General features: G+C 32.7%; 1 protein-coding gene across 1 annotated transcript; it reads left to right on the top strand.

Moving 5' to 3' along the window:
* The first annotated feature begins 1,923 nt into the window (after positions 1 to 1,923).
* Positions 1,924 to 20,908, top strand: LOC140440869 (uncharacterized). Its single transcript, XM_072531229.1, has 8 exons — positions 1,924 to 2,081; positions 3,860 to 3,964; positions 5,913 to 5,933; positions 11,939 to 12,067; positions 12,129 to 12,269; positions 14,904 to 14,999; positions 15,055 to 15,108; positions 20,408 to 20,908. Exons 1-8 carry the CDS (start codon positions 2,045 to 2,047, stop codon positions 20,587 to 20,589), a joined length of 765 nt encoding a protein of 254 aa, XP_072387330.1. The 5' UTR covers positions 1,924 to 2,044; the 3' UTR covers positions 20,590 to 20,908.
* Positions 20,909 to 21,691: the final 783 nt, after the last annotated feature.

Raw genomic sequence — 21,691 nt, 5'->3', positions numbered from 1 at the left:
AGAAGAAGGATTTGTTTCTACTATAATGCGGCTCACGCATTGGAAAGCTCTGGATGTGCAATCAACCCTCCCAAATAGGTATTTTGCAAATCTTTGTCGCCTATTTTGTTAAACTTTTCTAAGACAACTTTTCTTGTTTCTTCGTCCACATTTTTGGTACAAAATAGTGTATATTTTAGTGTATATTTTAGTTCAGTAATACATTCAATGAACTTTCTCTTCTGTGAATATATGACAATATTATCAGCATATTGTAAACAAGTAATGTTGGGAGACCATAAATTGTGCAAATCATATGTCTACGGATTAAAAAGTATTGGACTTAAAAGAGCTTCCTGTGAAATGCCTTTTGATGTAATCATGTTCCTAGGATATTATGAACTACTCGTATCAATACGTTTCTGTCTTTATATAAATTTGATAGTAAATATGCCATGGATTTTGGAACTTCAAGAAATAATAGTTTATCACACAGTATATTCAAATCAATATTTTCATATGCACTTTTTATGTCGATAAACAATGCACTTGTTGTTATGGAATTGGAAAAGCTAATTTTAACATCCGTAGTCAAACGAACAACTACATCCATCATACTACAGCCTTGTTTGTAACCAAATTGTGTTGCTGGTAGCTAAAAATTATAGAATTTTATAATTAAACTAAATTTTGTGTCGATGTTGTCGATTAAATGGCAAAAAGTACACAGTAAAAGCAAGTTCAATACTAACTATGGACCTAACCAACGAAGCTTCATCGTCAAATCAAGAGAACGTATTGAGTGTACCCAATTCTAGAGAAAAGAAAAGAAGAGAGAAAGAAAAGAGTGCAAAAGATCAGCTTGTTATAAAAAAACCAGTGATTTGTGCGACTGCAAAAAAAGACTTTGTGGCAAGTGTCCAAGAACAGAAATAATTTTATGTAATTAATGCTTACAGTGCAGGTAAATAATGTTTTTCTAATGAACAAAATGATTCTTAGAAATCTGTTATGTATTTTTTCAATAAATGCGTTTCTATCAATTTTGAGTCGATTAGAATAACCCGAAAGCAAGAAGTGGTCAAATTGACCACCGCCAACTTTGCAGGTTGGTCGCTTTAGTCATCCTTCTAGTGTCAAACGTCTGTTGTTGAAGCCAATAATGGAAAGTGTCTACATCTGGATCTAAAATCTAGATACTACATAAGAGACAAAAAAAAATTTAGGACTATGGAGATGGATTACTGAAGAAGACGTTGCAGGATCTCTAAGCTCGAACACATACGGAATGATGAGATTAGACAAAGACACCACCGGAGAATTAAAGAGAGTAGATGGCCGAAATGATCGTAGCAGTGGGTTGGAGGATGAGCAAAGAGGGATTAGGAATGTTATTGTCCAAGAATCAATGACAGCAAGGGAATTATGTCAAAATGTCTAGATTGGCAGAAACCGCTCGTGTAGAGAAACCGAGAAATGACTTAAGTTGTACCAGACTCGCTATGTATGTATGCAAAATTACTTATTGTTCTTTTATGACTTGATTGCAACTATAACAAACATTTCATAAAAATTTAATAAAAATCTAGTCATACCGAAATAATATTTAAAACAATATAATCTACGTACTTAATATTTATTTTAAACAAAAGTTTCTACTTGGGTAGGTCAATTTAGCTAACTTTCGTACAATCACGAAAACAATAAATCTAATAAACATAATAATTTTAAAGGGGGTATTTGATTTTTAACACATTATGTAAGTAGGCTCGAAAGGTCAAAAAATGTAACCATATTTTTAAATATTTTAGCTGTTACATCACTAAATTACTAATAATCGAAAATAAATTCTCTAATTATGATACTTTAAAGCTTATCTTCGCCATACGGATAAGAAATTATCGAACTGACTAAACCAAAGCTAACATTACCAATTCACGTCACCACGTCACTAACATATTATAACTATTAAATTTTATTCAAAATAGATAAAAGTCAGTATAAATATTAAAAAACTGTTTGACTCAGTCGCATAATATCAGATTTTACTGAAAAGACACCAACTATGAAGTTAACAGTGAGCTTGTTCGTGCTGTTCGCAGGTAAGGAAAATGTTAAAAATAAGGTGAACAGTGTTTTCCAAACTACGCAGGTATAGAAATTTTACAAAAATGTGTTTTTGGTCATGGAACAGAAAGTATTTGTGTCCATTGATAGATTCATTTGTACTATCGCTTCTTTCTCTTTTTAGTAACTTCTGGTTAATTTAAATTTTGAATCACTTCCATGGCATACCCTTAAATAAGGTTTAAGTGGTCACCCAGGCAAAAAGTTGTTTAATTTTCTTTTTAAAAAAACTTTAGCAATCAATTCTTTCGGCCCAAACATTTTTTTTTTATTTTTTTGGTTTATATATATATATATATATAATAACGGATTTATTACGGCTGTCGCCGCTTCTCCGCCCCCAATTTCCATCTTTTTCTGTCATATGCAGTTGCCTCTTCTAGGTCTCTTGCCGCCATTGCTTCATCAATATCGTTGCGCCAACTTCTCCGTGGTCGTCCTCTCTTTCTTCTTTCAGGAGGGATCCATTCCAGTACTCTCCTAGGCCATCTGTACTCTGGCATTCTTTTAACATGTCCGAACCAGATTAATTGTTTTCTTTCTATGTCATCATTGATATTTCTCTCCATTTTCATTTCGTTTCTTATTTGTTCGTTTCTAACTCTCTCCAGTTTCGATCTACCGCAGCTTCGTCTCAGATAATCCATTTCTGTCGTCATAAGTTTGTTTCTGTTAGCTTTGGTGACGTCCCATACTTCCGAACCGTAAAGTGTAATACTTTGGACTATACTACCGTAAATGTGTTTTTTGGTTTCTCGTCGAATTGTTTTTTGCCAGAGAAGATAGTTTAAGGCACGGGTCGCTGCTCTGCCCTTGTTTATTCTTTCCCTGATTTCATCTGCGCTATTTCCCTTCTTGTTGAAAATGACCCCCAAATATTTGCAGGATTGTACGCCTTTGATTTTGTCGTCTTCCAAGACTAGGTCACATATTTCATCCGTTCCCACTGAGAGATATTCACATTTTGTCATATTCATGTTTAGACCTGCCACCTCATATTCTTCTTGCAGTTTTCTTACCATATAGCTAAGATCGTAGCTGTCTTCGGCAATTACTACCTGGTCATCCGCAAAGAAAAGTTTGGTTTATTCTAAACAAAATTGGTCTTTCATAATTTTTCTGTACACTTGATCGTTTTCGACTTAAAAAAATTGAAAAAAGTGCAAAATTACGATTTTCAAGTCTCAAAAACAGACAAAGTAAAAAAATGTTATTTTTGAATTCACCAAGGACCTCCACCAAGTTCAAACTTTCTTCTACTATTTGCCAATAAGTATTGTGGGCTAATTTAATTTTAAAATATTGTTTTTTAATAATTAATAAAGCGCTTAGGGCAAGACGAGCGCTCAGGATGTGGCGTGTATAAGAGAGAGAAACAAGATCTATGCACAAATTTTTTTTTTATTTGAATTCTAATTCTACAAATGAGCGCCTGCCATACGCCCTTGATTAACAATTAAAAAACAATGTTTTAAAATAAAGCAAGCGCAGAATTTTTATCGAGAGGTGATATCAGAGGGCTTAAACTTTAATTTGAGCACTTAAAAATTTCAAAAATAATATTTTTTTAATTGTATTTTTACGCATATATTTATTTTTTAAAAGTTTCAAAGCAATTTCATCGTTTCCGTGAATTCAGTAAGTGAAATCATTGTGTGTTCTATACCTTATGTGTTATAAGCAGGATTTTCTTTAATAATAAACAAACGTAGCAATTTTACTAATATAAAATAAGATTTTTGTTTGATTTTAGTGTTTAATGGTTGTTATTCCCAATTCCCCCAGTTGGGAAGTACGGAAAATACAATCACAGCAGTTGGAACAGATAATGGACAGTCAATTGTTGATTCTCTATTTAGTAAGTAAAAATTTGTTAATATTATTAACCAAAAATGTACATTTAAATTTAATCATTTCATTCCGTTCAAGTCAACTACATAAATATGGTACCGGGGTCAATGGTACCCATCCATGTATATGCGCTTTAATTAAAATAAAATAAAAGAGTTTTATTAAACAAAATTTTATTAAAAAAACATTGTTATAAACTACAAAACAGTAAGTTTAAGTAAATAAATATTAATAACAATAAAAAATATAATGAAATATTTTTTCTTTAACAACCAGAAACCTCTAACCCCTTGTATTCAAAATTTAATTCGTCTTACAACTGGGACCGTTATAAAAATATAAATATAAAAATGAGTTTTAAAAATATATTTGTGACGTTTACAAAACAAAATATTTGTCGTATTACCATTTTTAGAGTAAAATTTAGACTGTCTTTAGTGTTTGGTATAGAGTCGAACCAGCTTATTAGAATACCGGTTATAGGAAAATCCCGGTTTAAGCGATATAAATTTGAGGTCCCAAAACGTTTTTTCTCTTTAATAAATGTATTCTTTTATAGAAATATAGAAGTCTCCCGAGAAATGTGCGTATTCTCCTCAAAGTAAAAGTCATACCAACCCCTAGGGCTTTTTTCGTAAGGTTTGTACACTCTAGAGGACACCCTTCTGTTTTATCTGCTCTTATAGTGCCTGTTGCAAAAAAACCTTCGCTCTTTTAGTGTTCGAAATAAACCATAAGATGAGAAGAAATTATCAAAAAATATGTTATGAGTATTCTTATTTTCAATAGTTGATAATAAATCCAGAACAACTCCAGTACCCAATGTTTGTTTTTTGCCCACTGGCTCAGCAGATGTACCTTGATAGGGCACAAACTTGTACATATATCCTTCTTCTTCTTAAAGTGCCCTCTCCTCAATAAAGATTGGCTACTACAATCTTAAAATCTTCTCTATCTTCAGCTGTTCTTATTAGCTGTTCAAAATTTAGCCCTGTCCATTGTCGGATGTTTCTGAGCCACGATAGTCTTTTCCTTCCTAGGCCTCTCTTTCCCTCGATTTTTCCTGTCACTATAAGTTGGGCATATTGGTACTTATTATTTCTCAGTATGTGGCCTAGGTATGATGTTTTTCTAACTTTTACTGTGTTAAAAAGTTCTCTTTCCTTGCCTATTCTATGCAGCACTTCTTCGTTTGAGGTATGCGATGTCCTTGAAATTTTGAGTATTCTCCGGTAGATCTACATTTTAAAGGCCTCCAATTTATTTACGGTTGATGTTTTAAGGGTCCACGTTTCAACTGCATGTAGAAGAGTCGACCAGACCAGATTTTGATAAACGTAGTCGAGTTTCGAGTTTTATTCGAGAATCACAAAGCAGTTTTTTTTTTTTATTTTTTCGAAAGATTTTCTGGACTGTTCTATTCTCGATTTTATTTCTAGATCAGGATTTAGGCTGCTATCGATCCAACATCCCAGGTACTTAAATCTATTGACCTGTTCTAAAATGTGCCCATTTATTGTGCAAGGTTGAGGTACGTTTTGGTTTTTTCGGATTGACATCACTTTGGTTTTTTTAATGTTTATTTTCATATCAAATTGCTCACAGGTCGAGTTGGTCTTGTCGATGAGTCGTTGTAGACCTAAGTCGGAATCCGCAATTAACACTGTATCATCGGCGTATCTGATACTGTTGATATTTACGCCATTCACATTGACTCCATCCTTGGAATCCTCCAATGCTTCTTTGAATAGAAACTCGGAGTAAAGATTAAACAGCAGAGGCGAAAGAACACATCCCGGTCTAACTCCCCTCCTAATTTCTACTTCTGCGGATGTGGAACCTTCGATCCTAACTCTCCTCCTAACCTCGACCATTTAAAAATAATTAAACGGCCTTTCTTTAAATTAAAATACCATATAACAGTTATTTTTGGTTAATATTTTTCCTTGTTTTAGGTCTGGCGAGTTCCATTTTGGGTAAGTAAACGAGTCTAACTTAGAGTCAATTCTAGCACTACTAATAGTATAATTAGTTATAGCAGGTGCAATTTTTTACGTTGTTTCTGTACATTAATTTTATCATACTTCTATTCATAATATTTGTTTGAGATCAATCTAATTTTAAATTTTAATCTTTTCTTTCATTTAGAGTTGTAATTTAATATTTCTTAACTTACGTACATGTTTATATTTTACGTGAATTATATATTGGTTGTTCTTCCAATATTGTTATTTCTAAAATGTAATAACGGTGATGTCTTACATGTACCGTACGTTGCCACAATATTTGTTTATTTTTGATTATTTTGTAGTTGTTGTGAAACCAAAATAACAGTTATTCTAAAAAAGGAAGATGATATTTAATATACTAAACTTCTCAAAAATAAATGAATTCCAACAAGACTTAAAAGAAATCCGTTCTTTAGATCAAGTAGATAGTAATCCTAAATACACTTGAATCTGTCTCAAAGGCAAAATAATTTAGACTGCAAAAGACCATACGACACTTGTTTTCACAAACCATAAGCAGTGGATTACTGATGACTCTTAGAGTGTTATTCAACGCAGAGAAGAAAATGTAAATAGATTTGGAACAAACGATGAACACAAGGCATTATCAAAATAAGAAGGGAATGCCGCAAAGATAAAGAGGATTATATTACCCAAATATACAGAGATATAGAGGAACACGTTAGTCGAAATGAAGCGAGAGATTTGTTTCAAAAGTTCAAACTGCTTACAAAAAAAAAAAAAATAACTCTTAAACGTGGTCTGCGACAGATAAGGAAGGTTTTCTAAAGACCGATGCTGACTTATCTCGTTATAAACGTGGCGAAACTATTGTAGCAATTTATATAGAAAGAACTAGACTGCAGCACAAAATCTATTGCTCTCCGACTACCCCAAAGAACTTACTGTCTTGCTCTTTGAGTAACAGATGGAATTAAATCGCTAAAGAAAAATATATCTCCAGAAATTGATACAAAACCAGGATAAATGCTGCAGTCACTACGTGACAATAGGTTATTTTAACAATCATTTATTTTATCTGTATGGGATTTCCCCAATTTAAAATTGTAGAAAATGGCCATCTAATTTGTTTACCTCAATTTATATTCCACTACACAAAAATGGGGCAACTACCAGATGTACCATTAATGACACATGCCAGTAAAATCTTGTTACGCATCACCAATAACAGATTGAAAACTTACCTACACCATTAAGTACTGCGGGACAAAGGGGGGTTTGTAAAATGAAAAGGTAGAAGTTAGCAAATACTGAATCTGAGTATCTACTCGTTGACAAGTCGAGAGAATTTCAAGTATCTATAATAATATACTTTTTCTACTACCAGAATACATTCTTGGAGTAATCTTGATAAATCTTTGCTCAATTTATATAGAGGTGGGTGTGGGTATACCAATACACCTGCTGGCACAAATAACGGAAAAGGGTTAGACAAGAAAGCGTTTTATCACCTGCCATATTCAACATTTGTGGTGAACATGTCATAAAAATGGTTTTAGAATAATTGGTAGGTGCAGTTATGGTGGCTGGTAAAAAAGTAGTGTCAAATTTTCTGATAATACTATACTTTTAGCAGCAAATGCACAATAAATGCTAGATCTTCTGTGAAGAGTTAAGTTGAAAAGCATTAAAGTTGGTCCCCAACACCATTTAGCTGAGTATCTACTTGCACTAATACCAGATATTAGACAGATTCAACTATCTCGGATCTAGTGTAACTATTGATGACAACTGACTAAAAATACAGAAGCTCAGATACTCATTGGTATGAAAAAAAAAATGCGGTGAGTGGTCTAAGTTTAAAAAGACGCAACCCGAACAGTTCATCGGACAAACGTTCTATAGTTTTTTGGTCATGTGGGCCGCTGAGGTGTCGATGATTTAGAGAGATTTATTGTTTCTGAAAATGTTACGGAGAGGAGAAGCTCAACACGATGATCACAAACCAGATAGTCCAATCAAATTCAGAAGTCAGCACATTCTGCCAAATCAAAAGATATCTGAATATAGAGAAAAATGGACAAAATTCGTTAGGAGTATTAGGGAAAATCAGTAATAGAAATTCCTCAGTAATAAGAAACCGACAAGAGAGAAATAAAAACTTTCTTTTGTAAAATGATATCAAATTTTATTTATTTATTTTTTATTTTTAAATGCATATTTACAATCTACTCATAAATAGTACATTGAGTATTAGGCAATGTGCGACAGTTCTCCATTTTTACCTATGGAATGCCCCAATAGGAAAACGATCAGTAGGAAGACCATGATAACGATGGAACAACAACTTACTGGAGGCACATTGAAAAACAGACAAGAGTCATGTCTAGATAAAAAGAAGAAGAAGAAGACATAGCCTTTTCCTCCAAACTTCTCTTGATTTTATTTACTATTCTATGACACTGTTGGATTGTTGAATATTTTTGATCTAAAAAAAACTGATGTTCGAGTATTATGTTCTCGTTAGCAGGAGTCTTTCAAATATCTTGGACATCAAGGGTAACAAGCTTGTCGGACGGTAGAAAGAAGATTCTGTAGGCAATTTACCTGGCTTTCCAATCATTATGATATGAGCATATTTCCACTGGATTGGAAAATGACTTAACTGCAGCATTCTATTATAGGTAATAGTAAGCATGAGAACTGCTTTTCTAGGTAGATGTTTTAGGATTCTTCCATGGAAATAATCGTATCCTGGGGCTTTGTGAGAGTTGGCTGGGAGATGGGAAGAATGCTTTTATCGGTGGAGAGAGTTAGTAGGGTGCATCTAGCTATTTGCTAACTACATCATTATTTATGTCTTTTCCTAAATTTGGAGTAAATATATTTTCTTATTATTTTGCAAAGACATTAGCTTTTTTATTGTCATTCATAGAATTCAATTCTGTGAGGTTTTCTTATTGAAGCAATTGGTAGTGTCGGTTTCTTAAATCCTTTAATTACTCTGCATATAGAGTGGTCACCTGGAGAGAGATTGTTAATATAAAATTGAAGGTGTCATTACAAGCTTAATTTAGCGCTGACGTTAGCTGGTGTGTTAGTTTACTCAGCTGTGTTAAAATCTAACAGTCAAAATTTTAATCTTTTGTTTGCATTTTTAAGTGGTTATACTTTTAGGTTTTTCACTGACGTTATGAAAATTTAGAAATCTATTTCGGCTAATTTTTAAAAATTTTAATAATAAAATTATATACCAGTTTACAAAAGAAAGTTTTTACTTTAATTTTTTACTTTATTTTAAATTACAATACTTAATAACAGCTTTAACCCTTTTAGTACCATGGCGGGGTCAAAATTGACCCCCTGCGTTTTTAATGCCAAGTTTCGCTACCGAAACATATATTGAGCATTGCGCGCTTTCTGCTAATCTTCGACCGGTAGGTGATCTATCGATCTCTGAAAATTCCGTTAGTTTATCTGTTACTACTGCAGAGTTAGACACGCATAGGGTCAATTTTGACCCGCTTATGGTATAAGTGTTTCTAGTACAATTAACGAGTAATTTGAAATGGCGGGGTGTAGTCGCAATAAACGTCCTCTGACACAAAAAGAACTTGAAGAGGAGGGACAAAAAATTATGGACAATTGACTAGATAGTGACAGTGAGTTTTTAGACCAGGCTAGTGAACACAGTCATCACGAAACAGACAGTGAAGACGAATGGGACGATGATGACGAAAAAAATTGACAAATTAATAATTCTAAAACTGGTAGTGAATATTCGGGTGAAGAAAGTGATATAGCTGACTCAAGGGATGTGTTTTATGGCAAAAATAGGTACAAGTGGTCTAAAACTTCTCCCACCTTTTCTCGTACACGTAAGCATAATTTAATTAGTCATTTACCTGGTGTTATTGGAAAAGCTCGAGCTAGTATGCCAGAGAAACCAGTTGATGCTTGGGAATGTATTATTAGCCACGATATATTGCAAGAAATTCTTGAGAAAACCAATGAACGAATAACTAATATGGCTTTTAAGTATAATTTACACAATTTATCGTGTCAATATACCAATCATCTTGACATAATTGAATTAAAGGCCTTCTTAGGCTTATTATATTTAGCTGGGGATTTAAATCCAATAATGAAGATTTAAGGTCTTTATTTGCTACGAATGGTACTGGCCGTGATATATTTCGAGCAACCATGTCACTAAACCGATTTTATTTTTTGCTTGAAAGCCTTTGTTTTGACGACCCAGCTACTAGACAAGAACGTATTGCGCACGGAGATAAACTGGCAGCTATATCCAATATTTTTAATATGTTTATAATTAATTGCCAGTCCAATTACAGCTGTGGTGAATATCTCACAATAGATGAAATGCTTATTGCATTTAGAGGAAGGTGCCAATTCAGGATGTATCTCAAAAATAAGCCAGACAAATACGGTCTGAAAATGCAGTGTTTAGTAGACTCTAAGACACATTATTTGCTAAATGGTTTTATATATACTGGAAAAGATACACGCAGAGCAAATCCAAAAAAGTTATCCATCCCCACTCTAGATGTTTTGACACTTATTCCACCAATTTCTGGTACAAATAGAAACATAACAGCAGATAATTGGTTTTCGTCCATTGAGCTCATAAAAGAACTGAGAAGCCATAAAATTTCATATGTTGGAACTCGAAAAAGAAATAAAAGTTCCTGCTGAATTTCAACCCCAAAAAAACAGGCCACCTAATTCTGCCTTATTTGGTTTTACAGGAAGCGAGAGCCTTGTATCTTTTGTTCCTAAGAAAAATCGTGCAGTATTGTTAGTGTCAACTATGCATCATTCCAATACAATGGTTAATGGAAAGCCAGAGATTATAAATTTTTACAACGAGACAAAAGGTGGGGTGGATTCATTGAATAAGAAATGTGCATGCTATAAAACTGGCAGAAGAACTCGTAGACGGCCTCAAATAATATGGTTTCGCATTTTGGACGTTGCAGGATTAAATGCTAACGTAATTTTTAATGGAGTTCAGCAAAATCAAATAATAATAAAGAAGATTGCTTCTAAACACTTTAGGTCAAGAACTTCTTAAGGCCCATTTAACTCGTAGAGCTCAGCAAACTTGTTTACCGAGAGAAATTCGTAGTGCCATTTTTAAAGTTTCCGGACTTCAGGAACCAATGCCTGCCACAAATCCAGAGCCACAACGACGAAAAAAGAGGGGAAGGTGTAAAATATGTCCATATTCCAAAAACTAAAAGAAAGAAAGCTCATCGTGCGATAAATGTCTAGATTTTATTTGCAAAAATCATTCCCGCATACAAACGTTATGCATGAGCTGTATTGAAAATTAAGGTAAAATCATGCTTGTCATTTTTGAGATACGAAATCTAAATCGATATTTTTTATTTTAAATAGGAGCTATGATATCTAGATTTCACCATTGGATATAAAAAAACTGCACATTGTTATTATTTTTCTTATAATTCGAGAAAGTGCATAGCTATGTTAATTTGACTGAATACAAAAGTTTTTTTTAAATAAAGTTATATCTAATTTACCAAATTCGTTTATTTTTATATAAATGTAGAAGTAGCGGTAAATAAAATAATTTAAAATAAAACAAGTTAAAAAAAGAATATTTTTTGATACAAAAAACAATGGGGGGTCAAATTTGACCCTGCCATGGTACAAATGTTACTATTTTTGGCCATGGTAGTTAAGGGTTAACTGAATGACGGTAACCGTTGCAAACCTTACGGGATATTTCGAGTAGGTAAACTTTTGTAAAATTTTTTTGTATATAAGAAAGTTAATTTCAGTAACTATTTAATTTTTAGCCCCTAAAATGTAAATTAAATTATGCCTGTTAATTTATCACAAACATGCCCTTAACAATTACTATTTGTTCTTGTTCTTAAGTAAAATTCAGTAGCTTAAAACTATATTTCACTCATAACTTATTAGTTGTCTTAAGAAATGTTTCTAAAAAAAACTGTTCTTTTCAGGTTTATTCCAGAAGATTTCAAACGTAATATATTATTTGTTCGATACAGACCAATTAATTTTACAGGAGGCCATAGCTAACTCTTTTAAGGACATACCCTTTATTGGGGATTTTATATCAAACTTACCAAGTAAGAAATATACAATTTTTTAGAAGGAAAGTAACTATAATAATAAATATTTAATTTTCAGCTTATGGGGAAATTGTTGGCGAATTCAGCAATTACACCGATCAAGTTACTGCATTCTTTAACCAAAATACAGAAAACCTAAATATAGCGTTAAGTACCGTTCCTAAGCCAAATCTACCTTCAGTTTCACAGGCTTCAATAGGTAGGTTACATTAATTAAAATACTTCAATTAAATGAATATCGTCGTTAGGAACGAAATATCTCCAATGTAAAATATCATAATTTTACAGGAGACACAAAAAACAGTTAAATAACGTTATTTAACATTGTATTAAATTACGCTTGATATTATATGTATGATTTTTTTGGCCAAACCAAGATCAATATTGATATAGAAGTGATATTGATTCCTTAAGTCAGGTATTTCACATATTGTGTATGGCATGTCATAGTACTATAAAAGTTGAATTTGGTATTTTTGGGGGAAAAGAGTAAAATCAACAGTAAAGTGATGTGTATTATCTTTATAATATCTTTATATTTTTTATGTACGCTTCAGGCTACTTTGTTTTATAATCTGTATAAGTTGTTTTCCGTTCTGTAATCCATCCTGCTATTTTACCCTCTTTTATTATTTTATCTTCTTCTTCTTCTTCCTACTTTATAAATAGGCTTAATGCCTGTTTTACTTCGGTTTTTAGCCTCAATTGACGTTGTCTGACCATCTTTTCCTCGGTCGTCCCAATGATCTTCTTCCATTCGGCGATTTGTCTCTTGCTGTTCGTACTATTCTATTTTCTGTCATTCTTTCGATGTGTTGATTATATTCCACTTTTCTTCTTTTGGTCCACGCGTTTATTTCCTCTATACCACATCTCGCTCGTATTTCCTCACTTCTTACTCTGTTTCTTAGAGTTTGGTTTGTTATTGACTTTCATTTCTGTTGTTTCCAGTAGTCTTTGTGTTTTCGCCGTATCTGCTCTTGTTTCCGCTGTGTACGTCATTATCGGTCTTATTGTTGATTTATATATCCTGGTTTTCGTTTCCGTTGTGAGGTATTTGTTTCTCCAGATTGTGTTGTTGAGACATCCTGCTGCTCTGTTTGCCATGTTCAATGGTTTTTGTACTTCTTCTTCAACTTTTCCGTAGCTTGACAGTTTTATTCATAAGTATTCAGTTTTCATCACCTGTTCTATTATTTTGTTATTTACGACTAGTTTACATCGTCTCGGTTCCGCTGATATCACTATCGTTTTAGTTTTCTCTGTTGAGATCTCCATGTTGTATCTGAGCGCCGTATCTTCGAATTCTTTAATTAATCTTTGTAGGTCATCTTCATTTTCGGCTGTTATTACGGCGTCGTCTGCGTAGCATATTATCCTTATTTCCATTTCTCCCATTCTATATCCTCTTCCTTTTTAACTTTCTTTATGATTTCATCTATTATCAGATTAAATATTAATGGGCTTAGCGAATGCCCTTGTCCAATGCCAGTTTCATATTTGATAGGTTGCAATAGTTTTCCTTTACATCTTACCACAGCTATGTTATCTTATGATTTTATGTATTTCCAAATTAAACAGGAGAGGATTGAAGCAGTCCCATTGTGTATAGGTATTTTCCTAACTAACCTCTGCTTTTACAAATGTACTGTTATTACAAAAAAAAATATTATACCAGAACAGAGTGTCATCGAAAATCATCGTTCTACTGTAGACAATCTTAATGATGTCGCATCGGATTATATGAGGCTTTCGCAATTAAACAACTTGGAATATTTTTCGACATTAGTAAAGCCTGAAATTAATTTGCTTAAGATAAACTACATATCTACAAGGTCCTAGTACGTTCCAAACTTAACTACGGCTCCATCGTTTACAACTTTTAAAAAACGTACTCAAAAACAATATATGTTATTTAAAATACAGGTCTTCGAATTTACTTAGAAGCACACCACAATACAAAACCTATACCGGGAGACTGACGGGATCCCACTCTTATTTAGAAGACAAAATCTAAGTCTTTCTTATTTGCTATAGTATCATCTAGTCAAGAAAATCAAGGTTTACTAAAAGTATTCGCTGACTGCTTTAAAAGTTCTTTTCATCAAATTGCACTGATCACCCTTTTTGCCTACAAAGGTATTTGTTAAAAATAGGTATTCGTCATGGAGACACCTACGATATCTCCTCAATTTAAAACCCTTCTCCTTGGACAATTCGCCTTCACTCATCTATCAAGAATTCATTAAATTATTAAGCAAATATGGTAACTGTTTCAAAGTTTTTATTGATACTTCCAAAAACGAAGACGAAACTGTGACAGCAATCTACTCATTACATTACACAAAAGCTTACAAAAAACGTTTATATACCACAATGTTCTCTGCTAAAGTGTTTGCCACACTCAAAGCACTAGTTCTGACAGTTAATAAAAATAAAAAGAGCAATATCATTATTACAGATACTATCAGCTCAATAATGGCATTAAACCAACTCGATTGTGATCATCCACTACTCCATCTCGTTAAAAAGTAACTAAAAAGTGTACAAATAGATTTATACACTCTAAACAAGTATAATATGTAGAATATCTAACTTCTGCTAAGTCAATGTTAGTAATTTTAATTAGGTAAAACAAACCACCAATATACCTAAATAGAATCAACATAGAATAATGACTAAACAAAAATTTATTAGCTCAAAACTAGAACAAAATATAGAAAAACAAAGGATTACAGGATAAGAAGGTATAAATATAGTTGGGCAAAAATTAAAGATAATGCTTGTTTACACTTTTTGTCTGTTTGGCTGTATAAAGTTATTTTTGTTTCAGAGACCTTTTTCCAATATTCTACAGAAATCTTTACCTACTTAAGCCAGGTCATAACTAAAGTTATTAGTCAGATTCCAGCTTTTCCTAACTTCTTACGTAAGTATTCTTGAACACTTTTAAATTCAGTTATATTAATGTTTTTCTATTTTAGCTGTTTTAATAACTGAATTCGAAAATTTTGCTCACGTTTTTTCAACTTTTCCGAGTAAGTAATTTATGTTTTTAATTATGTTAAACAAAGCTATAGTAGAAGCCACAGTTGGAATGCAGTGGAGGTAAGATAGGCAATATATTTCTTATGAGAGAACGGCCGACGTCGTTGCAGGTTTGCCCCGCGGTGCCATCCGGTCCTGAAGCGGCGCTTCAGGACCGGATTTAAGGATCATAGCACTGAAATATACGCGCTCACAATAATAGTCTACGGTTGTATGAAAGACTATTATATATATATATATATATATATATATATATATATATATATATATATATATATATATATATATATATAAATATAAGGTTGAATGCTCGAATAAATGAACTTTGATCAGATAAAAGGCATATATCGAGCACAGTTTAATTTAATCTTGCCCAAGTACTTTCGATCCCTAGATCATCTTCAGGGGCATTTCGTCAATTGCGGCCTATTCGACAAGAACAAAATGTCATAAACATACAATTGTACATCACTCTACACTAGACTGTTTGTGATTTTGTACACTTGGCATATTATGTTACAAAAGTCACTTCGTCGTTGATTCGATATTGTTTGGCCACAAACTGTGCACTTTCTTTTATAATCTTGCTTCCATAATTAGCGGCACAAATAAACGTTACTGTCTCTTTCGAAATAATCCCGGTTGAGCCCCCAAAATGTAGGTCTAATTAAAGTTCTTTTATTATTTGAAGAGGAATTAACGTTATAGTAAAAGTCCGTGATCTATGCGAGAAGTCTTTATTACATAAAATACACTGTAATGATGTTATTTACATGTACACAAAAATACGGATAATTGTCTGCGAATTAAAATATCGAACACCCCCGTCGTTAATTGGTTTCGTCTTCCGTCTTTTTCGGCATGCACGATAATTTAAGTCTACTCAGTTCGGGTGACAAAAATCGAATCCCGTTTAGCTCAGAAGGAATGTGTGATCTCGTCTACATATCTCTTGTCCCCTTCGCCCCTGAATCGCGTCTCCCTTATAGCGACTTAAGCATAGTGTTTAAGTGGTTTCTTGCAGTGGCGTAACTAATGAATAAAACTATGCTAAATACTTATACTAAGAAATATTTCTACATATATATTCAATAAGTAAGTTCCAAAAAAAAATAAATCTTTTGGTCACGAGGATATCGGTCAAAGGAGAAATAATAAAAGGAAATCACAGTTTCATTCCTATATTTGAAGACGTTTTGCTTATTTAATTTACAAGCTTCATCAGTTCAATGAATGGTGAGTGTAGAAAGTAAAGGTGTAAAACCAGGAATGGGACTGTGATTTCCTTTTATTATTTCTCCTTTGACCGATATCCTCGTGACCAAAAGATTTATCTTTTTTGAACTTACTTATTGAATATTGTTTGACGGTCGTACTCCTTTATATGTATATATATATATATATATATATATATATATATATATATATATATATATATATATATATAAATATATATATATCAAAATATATCAAAAAAGAAAATAAAGATCATTGGGAGAAGCAAATCAGTTTTAAGCCCCATTATCTATGCAAAGCAAACATGTCTCTTTGTAGATTTGGATACTGGCCAATAGACCAAACACCTGTTGGCAAAAACTACGATAGCTCAGTTATATTTTATTTTAGCAAGAGGATAAAAGTACCTTCATCATGTAGCCGTTGCCAGTATCTGTCGTGAATTTCAAACAGGGTGTTCAAGTAAAACGTGTGGCGTAAAATGTATTGAACTATCATTGGAACTTAAAAAATGGTTACAGCTTGACTATTACTCTGAATTTTCGCAAAATTCATGACATCTGCGAAGAGGCCCAGCAAGGCGAATTGAAACTGGAACAAAAAAGAAAGAAAAACAGTTTCCAGTCCAATTTACGTAAGAATACTTACGATAAGGGAGTTGAATCTCTAATAAGGAAAATTGTCCATGATTTTTTTTTGAAAAATAGACCACCAACCGTCAAAAGCATAATGAACAGAGTAAAGGATGATGAGGACCAACTAACATTTTCAAAAATCACATTTCGTAGGCTACCAAATGACATGAGTTTTGAATAGTGTAGAAGAGGTCGAGATTCGATAATTATGGAAAAACAAGATATCATATCCTGGAGACACAAGTACTGTAAACAAATAAAAATATTGAGAAAGAAGGATAATTTAAACCTTGTCTATATTGATGAGCATTGGATGTCGGTGCTTCAGTCAAAAAGGATTGAGCGTTACAACGATCAAGAATCCACGAGATGTTTTTCTCTCGTGATACTTAACTGAAACTCTAACCTAAAGAGGTCCTCGGTTTGGTTTTTTTCATACTGGAAGCAAAAATTGTCGTTTTGGATAATGCGTCATACCACTTCCGTAAATTTGATTTCCCGAAAAAATTGTAAAACAAAATGCAAATCAAGGATTGGCTAGTCGAAAAGAATATTTTCTTCGAGAAAGATTACCTAAAAAGTGAATTACTGGATACTGCGGACGCATTTAGGGACAAGTACGACCAGTACAAAATTGAAACAATTGCGGAAAAATATGGCGTTAAGATTTTGGGACTACTGCCTTACTATGCTAAATCCAATTGAGATGGTTTGGAGTCAAGTATAAAGGTATGTGGCTTGAAACAAAGTCAATTTTAAAGAAAAATGGTAGAACAGTTGAAGAAAGAAGCTTATCAACGCGTATCTAAAGAGCAGTGGCATAATTAATGTGAACTACGTCAAGAAAGTAGAAGAAAAAATGTTTGCGGTGGACAATTTGCAGGAAGATATTGAACCGGTGGTAATTAATATAGAAGATGATTCAGAGGATGAGGACAACTTGGACGATATGGATTGCGATTAGTATTAATTGAGAAATATCTCAGATTTATTGCTCATTTGTTTTTCTCTTCTTTAATTCAGTTAAATTAATTAGTAAAGATTTTTAAAACGAATCGCGTACGGTCCCAATTTCCCAGTCTATTGCCAAACTACCACACACCTACCACTGGCTTCTACTATAGTAATATACATTACTAAATTCTTTCGTACTTTAGAAACTTTTACAAACTTACTAAATGAATTTAAAAATCAGGAGAAACTTATTTAGTGGAACTTATTGTATATTATCTTACATTTAACATTTGGTCTGTTTTTGTTTAAAAGTACAATATTCGCAAAAAGTTTGTTCATCACATCAGATTGAAATCCATCTTGGTCTCTTCTTAGATTAGTGCTGAGTACCATTGACGTGAACTTTCCGATATTCTTGACTTTCAAACATGTTTTGGAAATAACCCCTATTTTCTCTATTATTTACCGACTCAAACAAAGTTTGGGCAGTAATATGTCTATGGGCTTGGGAGACTGAGACTTAGAAAGCCCTAAGGCCTAAAGGCCCAAATCAATAAAAACGTCGACGCAATAATAATCGGAAGACTCTTGAGTATAATATTAATTCTTGTCATAGTATTAATCTTAGCTCTAGGTTTTATTGTACTAACCGCGGAAATCTTTCGGAACATCTTCTTCTTACGGTGCCTATCTGTTCTGGATGTTGGCGATCAGCATAACTAAGACGAAGAAGAATATCCTGGCTTGCTAACCTGAGAGCTTGGTTAAAAAGCATATAGAAAGACCTTAACACAGCTATTTCGTATAGCAACCAACAAAGTCATCATAGCCAGAATGATCGCCAATGTTAGGAATAGACAGGCACCCTAAAAAGAAGAATTTTATTTGCAGATATTCGGAATAGTCCGGTTGTGGATGTATTGAACCACATTCTTAGGTTTTGAAGTCAAGATTTTCTTCTTCTCGCTGGTCTTCTCTTTATAAATACCTTTTTTAAATAACATGGCCAAGATATTCTAATTTGCGCTCTTTGATTGTGTTAATGATCTCGCAGTTTGGTTGTAATATAAATTATATATAATTCGCAAGTCTCTATCATCCAAGCCCACTTCTTTTAAGACGAATATGAGCCATGTTTTATGAGTCATGTTTTACTCTGTCAAATGCCATTTTGTAGTCGATAAAACAAATATATTCATCACAGTTGACATCCCTGCATCTCTTGTATAGCGAATAGAGCATCTCAGATGTCTAAAGTTTCATTAAATACAAATTGTGTCCATTGCACTTGTTCTTTACATTTTTTATATATTCTGTTATATATCACTTTTAAAAACGTTTTAAGTCAGTGGCTCATTAGGCTAATTATTCTGTAGTCTTCGCATGTTTTTTATTTAATTTTTTTGGTATAGTTAAGAAGGTCGACTTTATCATTAGTTTTTCTAAAAGCTGCGTGATTTCTTCAATGGTAATCGGGGGTCCTGTTTGGCATTTTATGTCTTCAATGGTAATCTGCATTTCATCTGCAAATGTTACTTTCACATATTTCTTTCAAGTGTCTAGTCTCTCTTCCACACTTAATAATGGATTACCTTGGTTGCCTGCCAAACATACAACTCTTCTAGGCCTGCAGCTTCTTTAATTTTATTGTGCATATTAAATGAATCGTGTTTCTGTTGTAATAGCTGTTTTTTCGTACATTGTTCTCTCAACTATTCTTTTATATAATGTCTTGTCCTAATCTTTGACCTTTCGCCTCTCTTCCATCATATCTAGAATCTCATTTGACATACACGTTTTTTTCTTAATTTTTGGTGGTTTAAGTAAATTTTCTTGTATGTCTTGTAAAACTCTATGCAATTTTTTAAGCTCCGGGTCTATTAAATGAGTTTAAATAACGGTATTTAAATTGCTATGTATATACTGTTTTACACTATGTTCTGTGCGTTGGTCTTTGAGTAGCCTGATGTCGTATTTTGTAGCCTAAAGTATAATTTTCTGTATGGGAGTTTGAAGTAAGTGTTAGTAATTACTAACTCTTCTTCTGATACAAATTTGCCCAATCGGTCTCCTTGCTCATTTCTTTCTCTAAGCCCAAACTGTCCTATGAATTCTCCTGATTTTCTTCTACCAATCTTGGCATTTAAGTTACCCGTAATCAAGGTTAGATCCTTTTTGGGAAGGTCTTTTAAGGTGTTGGATAATTCATTATAGAATATGCTTCACTTGCGTCATCTGGTTTGTTAACGGTGTTCGAAACATATATATATATATATATATATATATATATATATATATATATATATATATATATATATATATATATATACATATATATATATACATATATATATATATATATATATATATATATATATATATATATATATATATATATATATAGACATATATATATATGTAAAATAAAATAGATATATTATCCTAATTAAATTTTATTTTTTAGATATCTTTTCCAACGCTACGCAAGAGATCATCGATCAAATCCTACCCAACCTTTCTGGTTCATTTGAAAATATTGCAAAAAACGTGATAGGGGAAGTGATCCCAAACCTGACATCTGGCTCAATATTTAATATATCATCTTTACATCTTCCTACCATTCCCGGTATTCCAATAATTGGCTAGAATATTTAAGGTTACAAAACGCTATTTATTTAAATAATAATTTTATATATAAGTGGTTAATTCTAAATAAATAAATATTTACTTTTGTTATAAATATAGTTCTTCGTAAGGCCCTAGTTTTGTTCAAATATGTCAGTAGAAATATACTTAATTAAACAGATTCCTATGTTTTAAAATGTATATTCTTTTATAATTATTTTATTTATTATAAGCATTTTCAGCATTTTATGGATGGCAGGCAAACATTGAATGATGTATAATTATGTTAAACCTATAAACTAGGATAAAGAATATTAAAAAAATGAATATCAAACAGTCATTTTTTGTTTACCTGTGGAAACAAAACGTGGAAGTATTGATCAGTCCCCTGTGTACCTACTTCCTTTTACTACTTTTTGGAGGGCAATAATAACAGTTCGTGATCGTACTAAAGTTGGGCTACAATAATTAAAGATTGTTTCTAAAGATAATAAAGCCGACTTTACTTAGCAGCAGAGCTATTACTTAATACACATACTACAACATGTAGAAAGTATAGTCGACTAATTGGCTAAATTATGACAAAAAAACCATCTGATTTTATAGGAAAGTAAACGAAAGACTCAATATTGCTTCAAAACCAACTATTTTTTAAATATGACCATAAAGCTGATGATGAAAAAAAAAACATTTGATATTATTTACGGCTCTTGAGTAGGGGTTGGAAAAACCTACCGGTTATAGCCCCAAAACTGGTTTGTTCACTCCGCAATAATCGGTTTTTCGTCCAAAGTTACTAATCTACCCTTGCATAGCTGCAATATTGGTAGGTCCCTCAATTAAAAAATCACTGAGACTGATTTATGGTGTAGACAGAATTATTCATTTCAATTAAGCATTTTATTACCTTTGGATGAGGTTAAAAAAGGAGATCTCGGATTCCCAGTACATTAGTGCTAGTCTTATAATCCTCCTTCTGTCCATTATCGACCTCATTCTTTAAAGGTTTTTAAAAAACCTAATAATATTTTTATATAGTAAGAGTAGTCTCCCGTTTTATACCGCTTCGCGGCTTTGGGAGTATAGCAGGGTAGTCTGCTATATCTAGGGCCTACGGTATACA

The sequence above is a fragment of the Diabrotica undecimpunctata genome, chromosome 5, assembly GCF_040954645.1.
Source record: "Diabrotica undecimpunctata isolate CICGRU chromosome 5, icDiaUnde3, whole genome shotgun sequence".
In the NCBI taxonomy this organism is placed as follows: Eukaryota; Metazoa; Arthropoda; class Insecta; order Coleoptera; family Chrysomelidae; genus Diabrotica; species Diabrotica undecimpunctata.
This window is presented reverse-complemented; position numbering and strand designations above follow the sequence as displayed.

Excerpts from the sequence above, each read along its gene's own strand:
- LOC140440869 (XM_072531229.1), top strand. The coding sequence starts at position 2,045 with ATGAAGTTAACAGTGAGCTTGTTCGTGCTGTTCGCAG. Across the intron at positions 12,270-14,903 it reads AGTTTCACAGGCTTCAATAG|AGACCTTTTTCCAATATTCT; the intron begins GTAGGTTACATT and ends TTTTTGTTTCAG. Across the intron at positions 15,109-20,407 it reads CGTTTTTTCAACTTTTCCGA|ATATCTTTTCCAACGCTACG; the intron begins GTAAGTAATTTA and ends TTTATTTTTTAG.